Here is a 17734-nt window from a genome sequence, read left to right as displayed (position 1 = left end):
AAAATATACATAAAAATATTATTGGCGCTTACATATAAAAGTTGTGAAATGTGAAGTATTTTTTATAGTCACTATGGTTCGCCTAGCACTACAATTGAATACATGTGTTTTACCTTTTGCAAAAGTAGATGATCGTGGCAAATTAATAAGTTTAAGCTTGAGTTTGATATAAAATTTATGAAAACTATTTCTAAGCATTAAAATGACCTTTCCATATTGAAGAAAAAAATAAATATACGAGGATGTATTGATATCTAGTTAGCCTAGACCAGTTCCATGCATAAACAAAATATTGCGTCACCATAGCAACGAACAATAACTTATTAGAAGTGTCAGTGTAGAGTTTGACGTCAAAAAAGTAAACCAGAGTTACACATAATAAATTAAATTGTGAAAATCGAAAAATTGGAATATCGAGCCATTATCAATTACCTGTATTTAAAAGGGTTAAGAGGTAAACAGATTTACGAAGATATGCTTCATATCCTTGGTGATAAATGTCCTTCGTATGCGACCGTGAAAAATTGGACTACAAGCTCCAAAAGAGGTAAATTTTCCATTGAAGATGATGACCGATCGGGAAGGCCAGTTTCTGTGTCAGTCCCCTAAAATATCGATGCAGTTCATGATTTTATCAGATCGTCGAATTGGGCTAAGACTGATATCTGAAGCACTGAATATTTCATATCAACGTGGTCATCATATAGTTCACGTCAATTTGAACATGAGACAAATTGCTGTAAAATGAATCCCAAATGTTTGAATGTTGACCAAGAAGCGTGAAAGGATAGAAGTATCGCGTTCGATCTTCTTAAACCCAATTGTTACTATGGATAAATCATGGATGACACATTTCTACAATCCAGATACAAAGCAAAAATCGATGGAATGACAACACTCTGGCTCTCCAAGACCTAAGAAGTTTCGTGTCCAAAAATCTGCTGGAAAAGTTCTTGCTTCAGTTTTTGGGTTTGTCATGGAGTAATCATGATTGATTTTTTAGATAAGGGTAGAACAATAAGTGGAGATTACTATTCGACATTACTGATCACTCTACGGGTAAAAATTAAAGAGAAAAGACGCGGAAAGCTATCCAAACGTGTTTTGTTTTTGCAGGACAACGCCCCTGCACACAAATCTCATGTTGCCATGCAAAAAATCCGTGACTTAGGGTTTGAATTACTAGAGCACCCCCCTTATTCAGCAATTTTAGCTCCGTCCGACTATCGTCTCTTTCCTCAACTGGAACAAAGTATAAAATATCGTAAATTTTCTTCCAACGAGGAGGTAATAAAAGTTGTGGAGGTCTGGGTTGTATAACAAGAAGAAACATTTTTTTGAAAGGTTTAGAGACGTTGCAGGCTCGCTGTAATAAATGTATCCAATTAAGAGGAGAATATGTTGGGTAATAAAATATTTTGACATTGAAATTTTGTTTGGTTATATAGTAGGCTAAGAATTTTTCAATATATCCTCGTAATACAAAAAATGTTATGTTAAAAATATAATTAAGTACGTATTCTTCGTTCCATTAAAATCTTTAGTTCAGAATTATAGTGAAAAATTTAAAAATTCCACAAAAAACTACAATTAAAGAATATAATATCCAACCCACGAATTGAATAATTACTAACCCATATTTGAACAAGCAATCCATTCTAATTCTTTAGCGTCCGTTGAGTCTTGTCCTATCTGATAAGTGAAAATTCTTACAGGGAAACCTTTTTTCCAATTTCTGCTGGAAAATATCTCTTTATTGTAATCGTAATCAAGACCTTCCGTTATAAGCATTATTGCCTGATTACAATTGGCGCCTAAAAATTTTGGATATGTATATAGTTTCCGAAATTGTAATTAGTGATAAAGCTTTTAACAAATGATGTACCCAGTTATGGTATTATTCACAACAAAAAAGGTTGATTAACGAAAAAATACCAAACACTTATGACATAATTAAGAAATAGTAGATTTTGGAGGTGATTTACTATATAATTACTTTTATCTACATTTTTTAAATAATCTAGTGATTACTAAGATGATATTTTGATGTAAAAACGTTCTCCTTCACAGGCGATAAAATATTTGTCGCACAGAATCATGACAATTTAATGACATGACTCGAAAACCTAAAAAATTGGGTCTCGAACGTAAAGATGAATGGAATATTATGAGACCATAGTATATCCAAAGCCAACAAACAACGAATATGCCTATTCAAGTTGCTGTCACTTGGAAAAATATATGGTAGATGGACGACACACACAATTTATTTCTGTTTAACCTACCAAGAAAAATGATAGTTGAGATGACACATCTAATTACTATATCTTTGTTGAATGTCTGCCACTGATGTGGAAGGTAGCAGAGGTTATTATGATCTCAAACCACGTAATCCTCCACATAAAGATTCCTCTTACAGGCCTATCTCCCTATATTGTCGAAACTATTCGAAGAATTGCTGCTAAAACGGGCGAATCCCAATATAGACAAGAATAAACTGACTCCATCTTATCAGTTTGAGTTTAGGGACCAGATCCACCGAATTCCAAATGTCATAAAAAATTGGTTAGAAGGAAAAACTATGTTCCACAATATTTCTTGACGTGTCACAGGCATTCGATAAAGTTTGGCATAAAGGCTTCAAATATAAAATAAATATGTTATTCACCTATACATACAGGATCCTTAACTTCAGAATTAAACAAGAGGAAGCCTACTCCAAGCTTAGGAAAATTATTGCAGGAGAGCCACAGGGTAATGTTTTGGGACTTCTCCTATATCTCTTCTACACTAATGACATGCCTAAATTGAAAAATGATACTCCACCTTTGCAGACTGCTATTTCGTACTGCTATACTAGCAGTGGTAAATAGTCATGAAGAAGTGGCAAGAAATTACAGGTATTAATCAATAAAATAAGCGAATGGACAAAAAAGTGGAGTATTAAAATAAATGAATCCAAATCTATATAACTGAACGAGCGTCATTCACACACAACTTCGAATTGAATATGAAAAATGTATTGGCTGATGGGACGAAATTCCACTCTGTCTATACACAACAATCTTATGTTTTATAAACATACCCTCAATCCCATCTGGTCTTGGTATTGGTGTGGTATTCAGCTTTAGGGCTATGCTAACCAAAGTAGTCTGCATATCATTGAAAGATTTCAAGACAAGGTCTAAGGAAGGAAACTTACCACGAGTCATGGAGTACGACTACGTCAACATACCAGTGCTCAGGTAATCAAGCTCCCTGGAATTGAAGGAATAGAGAGAAGACTCAAGAGAATGAAACCTTTCGAGTTGGTGAACTTGTTTAAAGCAAAGTATTGTATATTTTTAAGATTCCGTTCGTTAGTATACAAAATGTATTAGAAACCTAAGGATGTTGTTGACTAATTACACAGTAGTAATTCAAGTTAGATGTAAATTGCTTATTGATCTTAAGATCAGATTGGTAATTGTTATATAAAAAAATAAAGCGAACAAACAATAAAAAGAGAAATAATCGAATTGCTTGACCACAATTCTTTTTTACGTATATTTCTTACCGTAATGTGTATAATAATAAACTATACTTTATTGACATTATTTAAAAATGTTTCGTAATAGAATGATATACACAAATTCTATTCAAATTTAACAATAACAAAGCTGGCGCCTATTAGTCGCCGCTCAAAGCTTTGTGATAGGCTGGATGTTTATTACTTTTAATGTATCCTCAAGATCCTCAAAAGCATTGTATCAAATGACATCGAAATGTGACTGATTAAACAATGTACGACAAAAAATGCTAATGATCGAAATGGATATCTTTTTTTGCGAATAGCAATTATGCCAATGCTGTTCAAAGGGGTAGGAAGGTACTTGCCAAAGGTTACATCAACGACAAATAAATAACAAAGGAAGAGAAATTGTTGCAGTAATTAACAAAAATAACTGAGCCATACAAAGTGTTCCTACTAACATATTTTGTTAACTAAAATTTCCACATATCTAATTAAAATACTACGCTGACAACAATCAAAATAATACCTGGAATTAAAGCCTGCTCTATTTATTTTTAGTATATGCAGTCTAGCTATGTATAAAAAAGATATTCTACCCTTAATGCTATTTGGTTGCATTTAAATTACTTGTGAGTTATGAAAGACATATGGTTTACTACCCCTTTTAGGTGATTTCTAATTTAAAACGAAGATAATATTCGTAATTTTTTTGGCATTTATAATGTTCTCAAATAATTGGTAAAATTCTCATTATATTAAATTGTCGTTATACAAACTTGTTCTTGTTCTTCTGAAATTTTCCAAAATGTCAAAAGCCTTATCTATACCAAGGGTTAAATTTGCTACAAACATTTCTTCATACACTGGCACCGCTTGTCTAAGTAAACGTAAGTTTTCTTCGTTAGCCTACAACAATAAAATAAACGTTGTTACTTTTGACATTTGGAATAGTATACACTAAAAAGCAAAATACAAAGCTAGATTTTGCGTGACCTCTGTATTTCGGTTCTGTGCAGAGAAATCTATTTTTATTAAAAGGTCAAAGATTATACCATTCACCTGTCCATTTGATGATAATGTAACATTTTACGTATTTATTTACACTTTTTCTATTCGTGGGGTTAATTAATAAACACTGTTTTTTAAGTTCTTACTTTATTTACACACTATTCACTAAACTTATAATAATTTACTTATAAATATCATTTAAATAATTTTTGCCATTACTTCTACTAAATTGTTCTTTTCACTACGATTATTTATTTAAAACTTAACTAAATACGTTTATACAAATCATTTATATAGCTAATTAAAATTCTACAAAGTTCTAGAACAGAAAGGAACAAAAGAAATAGACTTTCCTGGAAATTATTTAGAAGAAATACTGTAAATAAACCGTCTGCTATAATAAAAAGTTTTAAAAAGAAATCCGCCATTTATAAAAAATGTGAAAGACGCCGAAAAAAAGTATTATGGTGCAACCTGACATTTCTTGTCTCACTTGTCATACAAAACTGACATCTTGGACTGGATTTTAGTCAACCTCTTATATGCTAAGGAATCATATGAGAGATTGCTGCTTTCCTATTACTTTTATGAAAAAATTTTCATTAAAATAAGAGAGAAAAACAATCAGGTATTATACCTAAAGCTCATAATACTGAACAGATTTCAAGTGAAGAAACCGTGAAAAGGAAAATAAAGTTGAGAAAGTATTTCAAAACATAAGTAGTTTAAAACTGTTCTAATTAATCAATCTAAAGAGAAATCTCAAATATGAAACCGTTATACAGCCATTATAACTTTTCGATGGGCGTTATGAACATATATACCAATTGCTTGACTCGTCTTGTCGAGTTGTCAATTTACTTCATAACGGAAATGTATTTTTTCTATTGTCAGTATTTAGCACTAACAAAAAAATAAGGTACCGAAATATACCCATAAATGGTTCATTTGTACTAAATTGAACGTGGTCGCTTTGTTTTTGAAACTGAAGACTACCTACTAGCTTTCAACAACTACATTCTGGAACAAAAAAAAATAATAAACTTGATCAAAGTCAAAAGTTTTCGTCTCTGAATGGTTTTCAAATAGAAACACATCAACAAAAATGTAAAAGTTCTTAAAATCAATTTAAAATGAAATATATATTGGTATATAATGAAATTTTGAGATTAATTGGATTCATACGACGTAATAGTAGTATAACGAAATATTTTTACCTCGTTGTATATTTCTCTGAGCAAATAGCTATTAATGAAAGAATTATCTGAGAAAAGTGTTGCCTCAGATAAAAACTCACCTTTGGAGGAAACCTTTACATCTCACTTTGTCTAGCTAGAAGTTGAGGAACTAAAATTTAGGGATAATTATGGGGTCCTTCAATGTTTTCATTTGATATAAAATGAAGTAACGGTATTTCTGAAGGATTTCATTATATTTTTTCTCTTATTTGTTCATAATGTTGAGTCCTACAGCTTTTCTTTGCATTATAAGTTTGTTTTCCCGAGCAGCCTTCTGAATTCTTGTCATTAGAAGTTTCTTTTTCGTTTTATTTTCTAATTCGTTTAGTTAATAGAATAATGTGCTGATATCTCACTGTTTCAGTACAGTTCACTACTGCAGCTAGTTTTTATAACAGCCTGGAACTTACCTGAAATAGCGTATCGTTGAAACATTTCACAAGCGGCTCAGTAAAGTTAGCAAAAGTGTATATGTTAACAAAATCATTGTCGTTAAGTGTATCGAGAATTTGATTCACAATTTGATCTGATACTGCTCGTCTTGTTCCAATAATTGAGCCTGATCTATCGATTAAGATTATTATATCTTTAGGAGACGTGAAAGCTTCCGTATACCACGTACGTGTACGGAAATCGTATGTTTTCGTGTACTGTTCGTTCGACCATTTCACAGCTAAAACAAAAATAGGAGTAGTTATAGATATTTTTTTTAGAAATATATAACAACTATTAATTTTAAAAAAATTAATCCTGATATGTGAAGTAAGGTATTTCCATTGTACTCATATTATGTCGTATCTTCCAATTTCACCATTTAAATTTCGTTGTTCTTATATTCCATATTTTCGCAGATATTTAGTTCAATGATTGCAATCCTCACTTTATTGCATCTCTTGAAGAAATTTATTCCATAAAAATTATTGACATCAATTCCACCACCTCTGCTTCCGATTTATTGATAAAGTAAAATGTAGAAGGTAGAAAATTATCGCAATATTATAACTACGATTAGACACTTTCGGAATTGATTGGAAAGAATTCTTGTTGTAAACAAATACTCTCAAGCACGATATTACCTTACATCAGTGGTTTCCAAACTTTTTGTACCTGCGCCCCCAAGAAAAAATTGTAGTGCTCCCTTAATTTTTCTCTCATTCTAATTTCTTAAGTATTCAACTGATATTAAAATTCATTCAACGGGCTACAAAATGATTATGTGAAAATTTACATAAAAAAATAATTATTTATTATAAGAAATAATAATTTTAAATATAAGAAGAATGAAAATACAAAAATAGAATTTATAATTAATCTAACGTTATAAAAATTTAAAGCTGCGGTTGAGCTTGTTTTTCATAACAAAATTTCTTAAACAGTGGTATCATTGAAGAAATCGCGGTTCTCAGTTACTTCTCAATCACTAAGCGAGATCGATAGTTGAGACAGCTACTGTAGAAAAACCAGTTTCATATAGGTAAGATGGCACTAAAATTTCCAAAGCTTTGTTTGTCACATTATTATTTTAGTCTTGAAACATCTGCTTTGATGTGCTATCACTAGATAAGTCAATTGTCATTTCCTGCTCTGCTGTTGTGAGGCCAAAACTTTACTTTCTTTTTTCATTAGCAAGACAGGTAATTTTTAGTGGGAAACTAAGTTATTATTTTTCAAATTTATTATCCACAGTTTTCATTTTTTCACAAATGCAGTAATCTTGTCTTTCTGCGTAAAAGCATGAATTTAAGGCCCCGGCATTGATTTATTCAAAGTATTGAAATCAACTTGTTGATGATATCTTCTTTCAGCTTAAACACCCTTCGAAGTACTTTGATACGAGAAACCCAACGTGCCTCACATTAATATAGAAGTGATCTATATTCTGAACCCATGTCATCACACAATTTTGCGAGAAGCCTTCCCCTTAATGAGCTAGTTTTGATAAAATTTACAACTGTTATAATAACTTCAAATACTTTTAGTAGATCTTCAACCATATCTCTTGAAACAAGTGATTGTCTATAAATCATGCAATGCATCGAAACTGCATGAGGATTCTTCTTTAGAACTAGTACCTATAGACCAGCATTTTTTCCTGTCATAGATGGAGCCCCAGATGCTTCTGTTTACCGAAGTTTGGCATGTGTAAGTACGAGAATACTCGGGATGTTCCTAGTACTTTTCTTTTGTTTCCTCGCCCCGCTGGCACAGGGCTCGAGTATGGATAGATGTTTTAGCATTTGAACCCGAAAAAATTCGCGGTGAGGGTTGTGGATTACGTATAACTATTTTACTGATTCATATTTTTGACACATATTTTGTGGTTTTTATTCGAAAATGGAAAATTTTGGAAACAGCTGCATGCCCCCTTGTAACAGTCTCGTGCCTCTCTATGGTGGCGCACCCCACAGGTTGTGAATCACTGCCTTACTTAAAATAGAAAAATATGGGCTTAATATTTAGTAGGCTAAAAAAAGAATTTGCTAGTTTTTTCTTTCATTCTGAAACCGATAAATATGCTACTGGACTTATATATAAAAAATACAACTGTAGAAATATTTCGTAGAATTCAACATCTCTATTTAAAAGGTTGAGTGAATTTAAAGTGATTGAAAAATCATTGGAAGTTATACAATGTACTCTTGCTATAGACGAAGCCTTAATAAATGTGGTATGAAGAGTATATAATAGATACTCTTATAGATCTAGAAGTGAACCTTTTAATACTGAATTAGATTATAGCAATGCTGCTAAAAACCAGAATAATCAATTAGGAAATAAGACTACACAAGACTAAGAAAAAAACTACTGAAGAAACACCACAAGGAAGAGAGATATTATCTTTATTATGGTTATAAACGATTAATAAGGATCTAAAAGTACTGAAATAAAGAAGAATTGAAACAGAAAATCAGCGATATCATTAGATATTAGAAGATATCACCAACAAGGTGATATCGTTCTGGGGGTCAATCCTAAAAAGAAAGAAAAGATTTTGTTCACAAGAAACTATACGCTACTTAAGTGCATGGCCCGAAAACTGCACCGTCAAGAACTTTGCCTATTAGAGAAAGTTAAATACCTGGAATCATAATATACTCCAAGATTTCATGGAAAAGGAATATTAAGGTAAGAATGAAATGGGAAATCGACAATTTCTATACCTGAAGGTAAAAAATGGGAACAGCAACTAAAGGTAATATATTAGTTTTATATAGCATTTATAAAGCATATCAAAATTATTATCTACAGCTCAATAGTATGATGGAAAAAGAAGCTAACAACAGAATCTCGCGAAATTGCGGAGCAAAGTAGTAGACATAAAAAGTACTGCGTAAGCAGCACTAGCAACAATCTTAAGCTTGCAGCCTATAGAATTGTCCATAAAAGGTCAAAAGGTGAAAGATATTATTTTAAGATGAAGATGAATTATTTAATCAATAATTACGAGTAGTAGCAAGATATCTTATATAACAATGGTCAACAAATAGTCAAAATGAGATAATTTGTATAGAGATTTTAAATTACTCAAAAACACTACATATTAATTTAAAAAAATTTTGGAAAAGTCATATAGAGAAAACTATCACAGAAGGAAGATAATTTGGTCGTATGTGCAAAAGCTTTTCAAAATCCAACTAGCAAAACTACAAATAAAGAACGCGTTAATGATTTTCTCCTTCAACGCATAAAAAATAATATAGTTGAGTTCTCATTTTTCATACTTCTGCCTTCCTTCGTGTAATGGTTTTCATAATCAAAATTGAATTTTACTCCACGCACATGAAGCTAGAATATATTGAAATGTACTTTTAAGCAATCAGCTTGGATTCTGTTTATAAAAGATGATAAGAATTTCCTCCACAACCAGTGAAGTAAGTACATTGGAATGATGAACACTGAACTAGGGTATTTCTGATGAGACAATTCCTTTCCCAGAATCACAAGATTTCTAGGGTTTCTCAAAAAGCAAACTAGTCATAGTCATGAAAAATTGTTGAAACGAGAAGAAATATGGAGTAAGACCCAACGGAACCAACCGTCGAACACCTCCTAAGTGAGTGCAAGGAAATCCGTAGACAAAGACTACGGTACTTACATTCAAGCTTCTTAAAACCAGAAAAGGTGAGCCGTATAGCTCCCAAACAGGTATTAGCGGAGAAGATCCATGGCCATGATGCCCTAAGTGATCTAATCTAATGTTATAAGTGTATCATCTTGATCAATTCTATGGAACTTTTGGATTTTGTAAGGAAGGAGGTTGGTTCCACCAGGATCTAGAATCTATGGAAGATAGGAACTAATGGAATCGGCATATGATGCTATCCTACTGCTAAGTAATACAACAAAACTAGCAGTAGAGATTTGGAATGTTGCTTTTGAATTAATCGAAATGTTCATACTGAAAAGAAAATAGGGTTCTTGGAATAAAGCCCGTGCGGTTTAGGGAGTTTAATATTTTATCAATTTTTTTTTGTTTTGTTGGATACAATTCTAATTAAAAACTTGCAAATTGAACAAACACTTCAACGTACCAGGATAGTGACGCATAAATCCTTTGGGACTGGCAAAATACTGCCAAATTAAAGTAGGATCATTCCTAGCATTTTCTTTGAATACCAAGTCTAAAGCCTCGGACCATCTCAAACCTTCCAAAACATCTTGCTCTGAAATGATATATCAGATTTTACAATTTTCAGCTTTATGTCATACATAATAACGAAATTTAATAAATATTATTGATTTTCCTACAATAAATATAGATCCCTTCGACTTAAATCATATATTTACCTCTTTGATAAACATTCAGAGCTAGTTTTGCAATACTCAGTTCCATATTAACTTTCTCCTGAAATTTAGGATCGTAACTTAAAGGAAGCTTGAGATAAGTTAGCGGACTCCTCTCTTTCATTGGAGGGTGTATACAATTACACTCCCTACTTTCTTCATTTTCTCTTCGATCGAAAAGATGAACACGCCTCTTTAGATCAACGAATCGGTTGTTTTTCAAATTTGAGCTAGTTGGTTGCTCGCACTTCCAGTGACATTCATTCTAAAAGACACAGCTGGCACGTTACAGATTTCTAATTCTATATTTACAGGGTGTGAATTTATTTATTTTTTCTAAAATTTCAGTTATTATAAATTATGGTGTTTTTCTTCCAATGCAGTTATTGGCTTTAAAAAAATTAAGAATAAAATATATTTTTAAATAAAACAAGGATTTGAAATTATAATTTTATTATGAGAATTGTTCAAGTTCTTGAAATACTCTGTCGTAACTCATGTGTGTTCATTAGTATCAATAATTTTCTTACGCTCCTTGGGAGGAATATTTGAATCAGCAAAAGTAGTACGTATTACGAGAAACACTATATGTTAACCGTGCACCGAATCGCTTGTACAATCACAATTGTATTATTGATACTCTAAAACCAGTTAAGTCATCATCATTCAATGCGATATTAAAATTTTAACAATTGCTCCATGTTGAGAATTTTAAGTTAATGCGAGGATGGTCCCAGAAGTACCTGGCCCAACAAAGAAAACACGAAAATTTTGGAAAAGCATATATTTATTTTTCAACGTAATTTCATTTTAGCGTCACTTTTCCCTCTTCATTCTTAGAAAATCTTTGACCTCCGAGCCATTTTTTCAAGTCTGGGAATAGGAAATAATCCGAGGTTAAATCTGACGACTAAGGTGCATGATTTGGTAATTCCAGCTTCACTTCATCAATTTTGGCCATTGCAATAACGCATGTGACAGCTGGCGCATTAACAATAATTCCTTCTTACCCAAATGCGGTCGTTTTTCCTTGATTTCTTCGCTCAAACGTTGCAATAAGGTCGCATAATACTCGCCGTCGATAATATTTTCTTTTTCAAGATGAAAATTGTTCCACGCGCATCCCAAAAAACCAACGCCATATCCTTGCCTGCAGATGGAACGGTTTTAGGAGCCGGTTCTCCTTTTTCAATCCATTGTTTTGATTGTTCTTTTGTTTCGAGTTTGAAGTGATGGACCCACGTTTTATCCAAGTTATGAAAAGGCGAGAAAATACGGCTTTATTCATATTAAACATTGCCATACACTCGATAGAAACATCTTCACGACGCTGGTTTTGTTCCATTATGAGCAAACGCGGCCGTAATTATGTGCATAGCTTTCTCATGTCCAAATTTTCAAATAACTGTACTACAGTTTTCAAAATGCCTACCATGTCCACTAGCTCGCACACTTTCAGTCAACGATCCAGTACAGCTTTGTGCATATTCATCAACATTTCTGTCTGAGTCGTCACCTCATTTTATCGACCAATGCGATGCTGGTCTTCGCAGGTCGTACGGCCTCATTTGAACTCTGCCACTCAATATTTTACTGTTGATAACGAATCTAGTTCCGCTTTCATATTTGTTGCGCTAATACATTTTAAATAAAAGTACTATTGATGGCTGCCAAAGAAATACTAATAAAACGTGAAACATATGCTGTATAGATTGTGTACTTTTTAATACAATGGTAGTTTTCAAGTAGCTACCACCATCTCTAGGTCAGCCTAGTTTCTTTTGGAACCATCTTCGTATATTATTCCACTATTAACGAACTTTCATAGTAATGTTACATAATACTTGTATTAATGGACCAGGATTTTTTGTTCCATTTTGTATAGATTTGGAAAATAGTAAAAATTATTTTGAATATAGCTTTCTGACAAAATAATAGCAAAAATACTATGATTTCACTTTGTGAACCTAACAGTCTACTATATAAAAACCTTTTTACCATGTATATATTTATTTACATTCAAAACTATACGACGTATATTTTCCAAATTTTCCGATGTATTTTCAACGTTAGTTAAATTGTCTGCATTGAAGTAATAGTAGGTACCATTTTCAAATAGGGGTGTGTCGTTTCGATGATAGTGTATGAATTCCATATAATCAGCAATATTCTGCAATAAACATATCAAGAAATCAGCATCCAAACTATCACATCTCAAAAATTAATTAGTGAGGCAATAATACTTATTCCACTTGAAATGGATGTAAACAAAAAAAGTTTGTTATCATGCATCCACCTTTAGTTAACAGATCAGTTAATTTTGTGTTCTACTCACATGTACAGCTTCTTCTTTCTTTTTCATCATTGTTTCAATATCTCCAGCAATATCATGGACTAGATCAGCAGCATCGTCTCGAATAATTTTATTTTTTAACACACTAAAACTCTGAATTTACATAAATTAAATTTAATAATCAAATTAGTTAAAATCGTACTTGAAATTGAAATTTCTAGTATGTAAATAAAAATAATCTTGAATCAGGTTCATGGTTAAGCCTTAGAGGTTAGGAAAAATGGTGGAAGTGAAGTCACTGCATATCTTTTGTAGTGACAAATATTGATTCGTAGAATCATATAGATTTTATGTTGGTGTTGATTACAGCCTTAAGGTCATTTTTTTATCAAAGTGACTTGGAATGCTCTCCATATGAAGAGTACAATATTTTATGTAGAACTGAATTATACACCTTGATTTTTTGGTAATGTAACAATTAATAACAGTCACTTTCTGGTGATGATGATTAGAAACATCATAGTTCGTTGTGCTAAATGTGGACGTACCTTGTTTTTCTCAAAAAATCAAAAAAGACTTTACTCTTCAAGATAAGACAGTACAATGGTCTGCAGGATATAATCGTAGTATATTGCCCAGTTGTTATACTCATTACCCCACCTCTAATAAATACAATTATAGATATTAAGCCTTTCTGACTCCCAATCTTGCCGTTCTCTGCACTCTAAACGTTGATGCCAGTTGTCCACAGTGAAATGAAGCAGTAATTGTGGATGGTATGAGAAAAGACAATTTTCAGATGTAGCTATATATAGTACACAGAAGAAAACATTATCACCCTGGTCTTAAACTATTGGTTAGCAATTAGAGAGTAGAAACAAAACGATTTAGGAGCTCCTTACCTGAAGCGCCTATCTGGTCGCACAGCGATACAAGAAAAATGTTTTTTTTCAATATGGTCTAATAAAAAGGTATTTTTATCACATAATGCTCAAAATTTGGTCAAGATACTGCCAAAAAAAAAATAATAAGTCAAACTTATTCCTTACAATAATATACGTTTCAACTTCCTTTGGATCTATGTATTACTACTTATTGCATTTATCATAATTTTGCTCTATATACTAATTTGGAGACAACTACCTCAATTTTCTGTTTTACTATCTCTTCTATCGGAATTTTTCTTCATGTTTCTATCTGTATTCGGATGTAACTTCTCTTTGCTCTTTTCTCTGATTTTTACATAAATTCCTTACAAATAAAAGTTTGCACCGTTGTTTACATTTTGCAAATTTGTCTGTATCTGTATGTGAGATAGAAATATCATAATAGATTTCAAAGCTGAGGAATAAAGTCTAAACTCAAAAGTCAAGATTTTGGATATATAAGTTATTATTTGAAGAAAAATATTTTATACCTATATTGGATATAGAAACGATTGCAAATGTTATCAAATCAACTGATGACTGTACTAGTCCATCACTGCTACTTACCTTCTTGACTTCTTCTTCTCTTGTCATTTTTCTACTTAAATTAGTTAATTTGCAACCTATTGTTTTAGCCCACTTGGATACCCTATAAAAATATTATATTATTTATTGATTGTTTTCATATATAGTAGCTTAGAAAAAGTTGATCCGTGTTCTACCAGTTTCAAAATAAGCAGATGAACGATTAAATATTCATCTTGAGTGGGAAAACAAAATATAATTAAAATGAAACAACTAATAATAGTGCGAACTGTTAAAAAAATACCATTGATAAGATGAATATCTTTAGTAAAATAGAAGGAGTATCTATTTTTGTATTTTATAAAAAAGTCACAAAGTTGAATTTTTCGAACGTTCAAATTTAGGTATGTTTGTAGTGCGTTAATTATCCATTATTCTTAATGAGAACAGTGCACATAATTCATCACTCAATAAGTCATGTGACTAACTGAAAAAAACCCATTTTTTGCCAAAAATCAATTTTATTCATCAATGTTATTTCCTTCAAAAGCAATACAATAAATCCAATGCTTCTCTAACTTCTCGATACCGTGCTTGTGAAAAGATTTGTCTTCTACTCTTAGCTATCTTATGCAATTTGAATTAACGATTAGATCTAACCGTATTGTGGATTTTTTAAATGTTTTCTGGAGTAACCACCTCAATTGGACGACCAGAACATTCATCATCATCGGTGTCTGTACGGCCCCGTTTAAATTCAGCACACCAATAAAAGACGGTTCTTTTCGATGGAGCAGAGTCCAAATAACACTTTTAAAGCAATTGCTGAGATTGTACAGTATTTTTTTATCAAGACGCTATGATAAATTAACAAACGAAAGTAGCTTCACTTAAATGACTGTTACCGTTTTCTGACTAATTGAAATGTCATGAAATTTTACACCTATTATGTAAAATTAGGTCAATGTGTTTAGTGAAGTGAGTTGTAAATGATGGTGTGACAAATAAACCACCGTGCATTGGTATTTCTCCTACTCATTAGGATAATTATTAGAAAAATTAATTGAAAAAAATAACAATATAGAACTAATATATCAAAACAAAAAAATTAGTAAAAGAGAAAAGACAACTTCTAACTAAAGTTGCGGTATTGAGGAAAAACCATCAACATTCTTATTGAGACGGTTTTGATGTTAAGTTCTTTTCTCAAAGATATTGTAAAATAATTATCATTTTTTAGACTTCCGCTTTTGCTTTCATGATTCCAGGTTTGCTTCAAAAATTAAGTGATTGAGTGAAGTAAATTTGTTTTTTGATGAGCGCAAAAAACAGTATAATAGTATAATTTCGGTTGATTTGGGACCTAAAAAGTTATTTGGAGTTGCTTCTGTATATTGCATTTCAAGTTATAGGAATAGGAATATAGAAACAAATAATAAGGTGACAAATGGAGCTTTCTTAACACACCGATAGCAATTATATAAAAAAACTATAGTATTGATAAACATTTAACAATAATATATAACTTGAATTACAGATTATAGAAAAATAATCATATTTTTGAAAAATAATCTTTCGCAAAGAAGAAATTTGAACATTGCATATCACAAACATGTTCAACAGGGCTAGACCTAACTTTTATGCTGGCTCGATTTCAACATCAATTTGGGCTACAAAAGAAACAACTAGCACAACATGTTCTTCCGGTATATCTACCATATATCGATATCACAGTTGTACAAAGTAAAATCTGGACTTAATTGTAGGGAACTTCCAGAAGAAATTAACATGCTATTTAACGGTTTCGATACAAATTCGAACTACATCTTGAAGTTGATATTACAAACTTCCATGTGTCACAAATAATTTTCTGCTAATGGACAATATTAAATATCAATTTTGTATTGGCATTGTAACATGATGTATTCTCTTTTCAGGTCTTTTGAAACTACTATGAGTTGACCTATGTCTTTATATCATTCGAGATGCTTATTTGCGATACAAAACGAAAATTCATTTTATGTATAGATAACTCCAATCTTCTTTGAATAATACCATTTCATGAGTACATCCTCCTCTAGTTACATTTCTAGATTTCCGTTATTTTTTGTTCAATTATCCAGGAATTACAAAAAATTTTCAATCACTTGCTCAAAAATTAAACTTGCTACTCAAATCAATTTTTCATTGACTGAATAATTATTAAAACCAAATCCAATATAAAAATTACTGTGTGACTTGTTAATTTCTGAGAGCAGTGTAGATTCATCTTTATCCATATACTCATACAGCATGAAATATAATTATTTCTAAAATTGAAATTTTAAACCATATAAACGTTAAGTAACGTACGTATTGATGTTTTGTTTTTTGATCTAAAATAAATTTGTATTGGTATGTGGATGGAATTCACTCTCTATATAATGATGAATAAAATGAATGAGACTCATTCATACTAATTTTTGTCGTATTTTTAGATTTCAGCACCATCCTTAAGTCTATGTGTACTTATAAGTTGAAAAATCGATAGAATTGAGACATTCTGGTGCCATACACACTAGATAAGTCTGTTAATTGCGCTATCTACAACAAATTTACAAAAATCTCTCAAAGATTTTCCAATATATAATATTTTATACCATACGTGTACAGCTTTTAGTACAGTTTACTTTTAGAATATATTCTATTCATTATAATAGTAAATCAAAAATAATGAATTTACTAAATATTTCAGAATTTTATTATGTATAAAAATATTTCTAGATCACTATACTGAGAAAAACTGTTATTGAATTTTCTTTGATGGGAATATGAAAATATTGTTAATGATTATAATATAAACGTACTAGTACATTACGTTAAAAATTAAAATTAATGATTAACAAACAATACTCACGATTTTTTAACCATTTTCATTTCTTCGCCCAGCTCTCTACTTTCACTAAGAAGTATCATAACAAGAACTAAAATTAACACCAAAATATGTTTCATTTCGTATTTAACTATACTAAATGTTTATAAAATGAGATAACGGAACAAAAAGGCATCCGGATTCGAAATATTCGCACTTTCTAAGATTATTCGGGAATGCGCATGATACAGGGATGTGATGCCTGGAAGTCTAGACGAACAGGGTTTCTTCCACACCATGAATGAATACTGCAAAATAAAAATCGAGAAATGTATTCGGGAAACTCATAGAACTGATTGATTGGCAATAGAATAACTGTTATTATAATATATATAGTAGACCATTCTTGTTTTTGAGCATTGAGTTTCTGAAAAAGATGTGATGAATATACCAAATGTGTCCATGGCAGTTCGCAACATATATTATTGAGAACCATTTTTATTATTAATGAAACAAAAAAGTTGTTTTTATAGAATAACAGAATAAATAAAGTTAAGCATGATATGAAACTTTTCTAAAAATTATCTAGTTATA

General features: G+C 31.4%; 1 protein-coding gene across 1 annotated transcript in view; it reads right to left on the bottom strand.

Annotated features, from left to right (window-relative positions):
* LOC130903906 (voltage-dependent calcium channel subunit alpha-2/delta-3-like) overlaps window positions 1–17362 on the bottom strand; it is a 59608-nt gene extending 42246 nt beyond the window's left edge. The window contains exons 1-9 of the mRNA XM_057816283.1: window positions 17186–17362; window positions 14332–14413; window positions 12881–12991; window positions 12563–12715; window positions 10549–10810; window positions 10293–10424; window positions 6171–6433; window positions 4291–4420; window positions 1635–1814 (exon numbers count right to left, since the gene is read on the bottom strand). Of these exons, the coding sequence (XP_057672266.1) occupies window positions 1635–1814; window positions 4291–4420; window positions 6171–6433; window positions 10293–10424; window positions 10549–10810; window positions 12563–12715; window positions 12881–12991; window positions 14332–14413; window positions 17186–17280 (1408 nt within the window). The 5' untranslated portion in view covers window positions 17281–17362. The remainder of the gene's footprint in view (window positions 1–1634; window positions 1815–4290; window positions 4421–6170; window positions 6434–10292; window positions 10425–10548; window positions 10811–12562; window positions 12716–12880; window positions 12992–14331; window positions 14414–17185) is intronic.
* Between the last annotated feature and the right edge of the window lie 372 nt (window positions 17363–17734).

This window comes from Diorhabda carinulata, chromosome 2, assembly GCF_026250575.1.
Source record: "Diorhabda carinulata isolate Delta chromosome 2, icDioCari1.1, whole genome shotgun sequence".
NCBI lineage: Eukaryota > Metazoa > Arthropoda > Insecta > Coleoptera > Chrysomelidae > Diorhabda > Diorhabda carinulata.
This window is presented reverse-complemented; position numbering and strand designations above follow the sequence as displayed.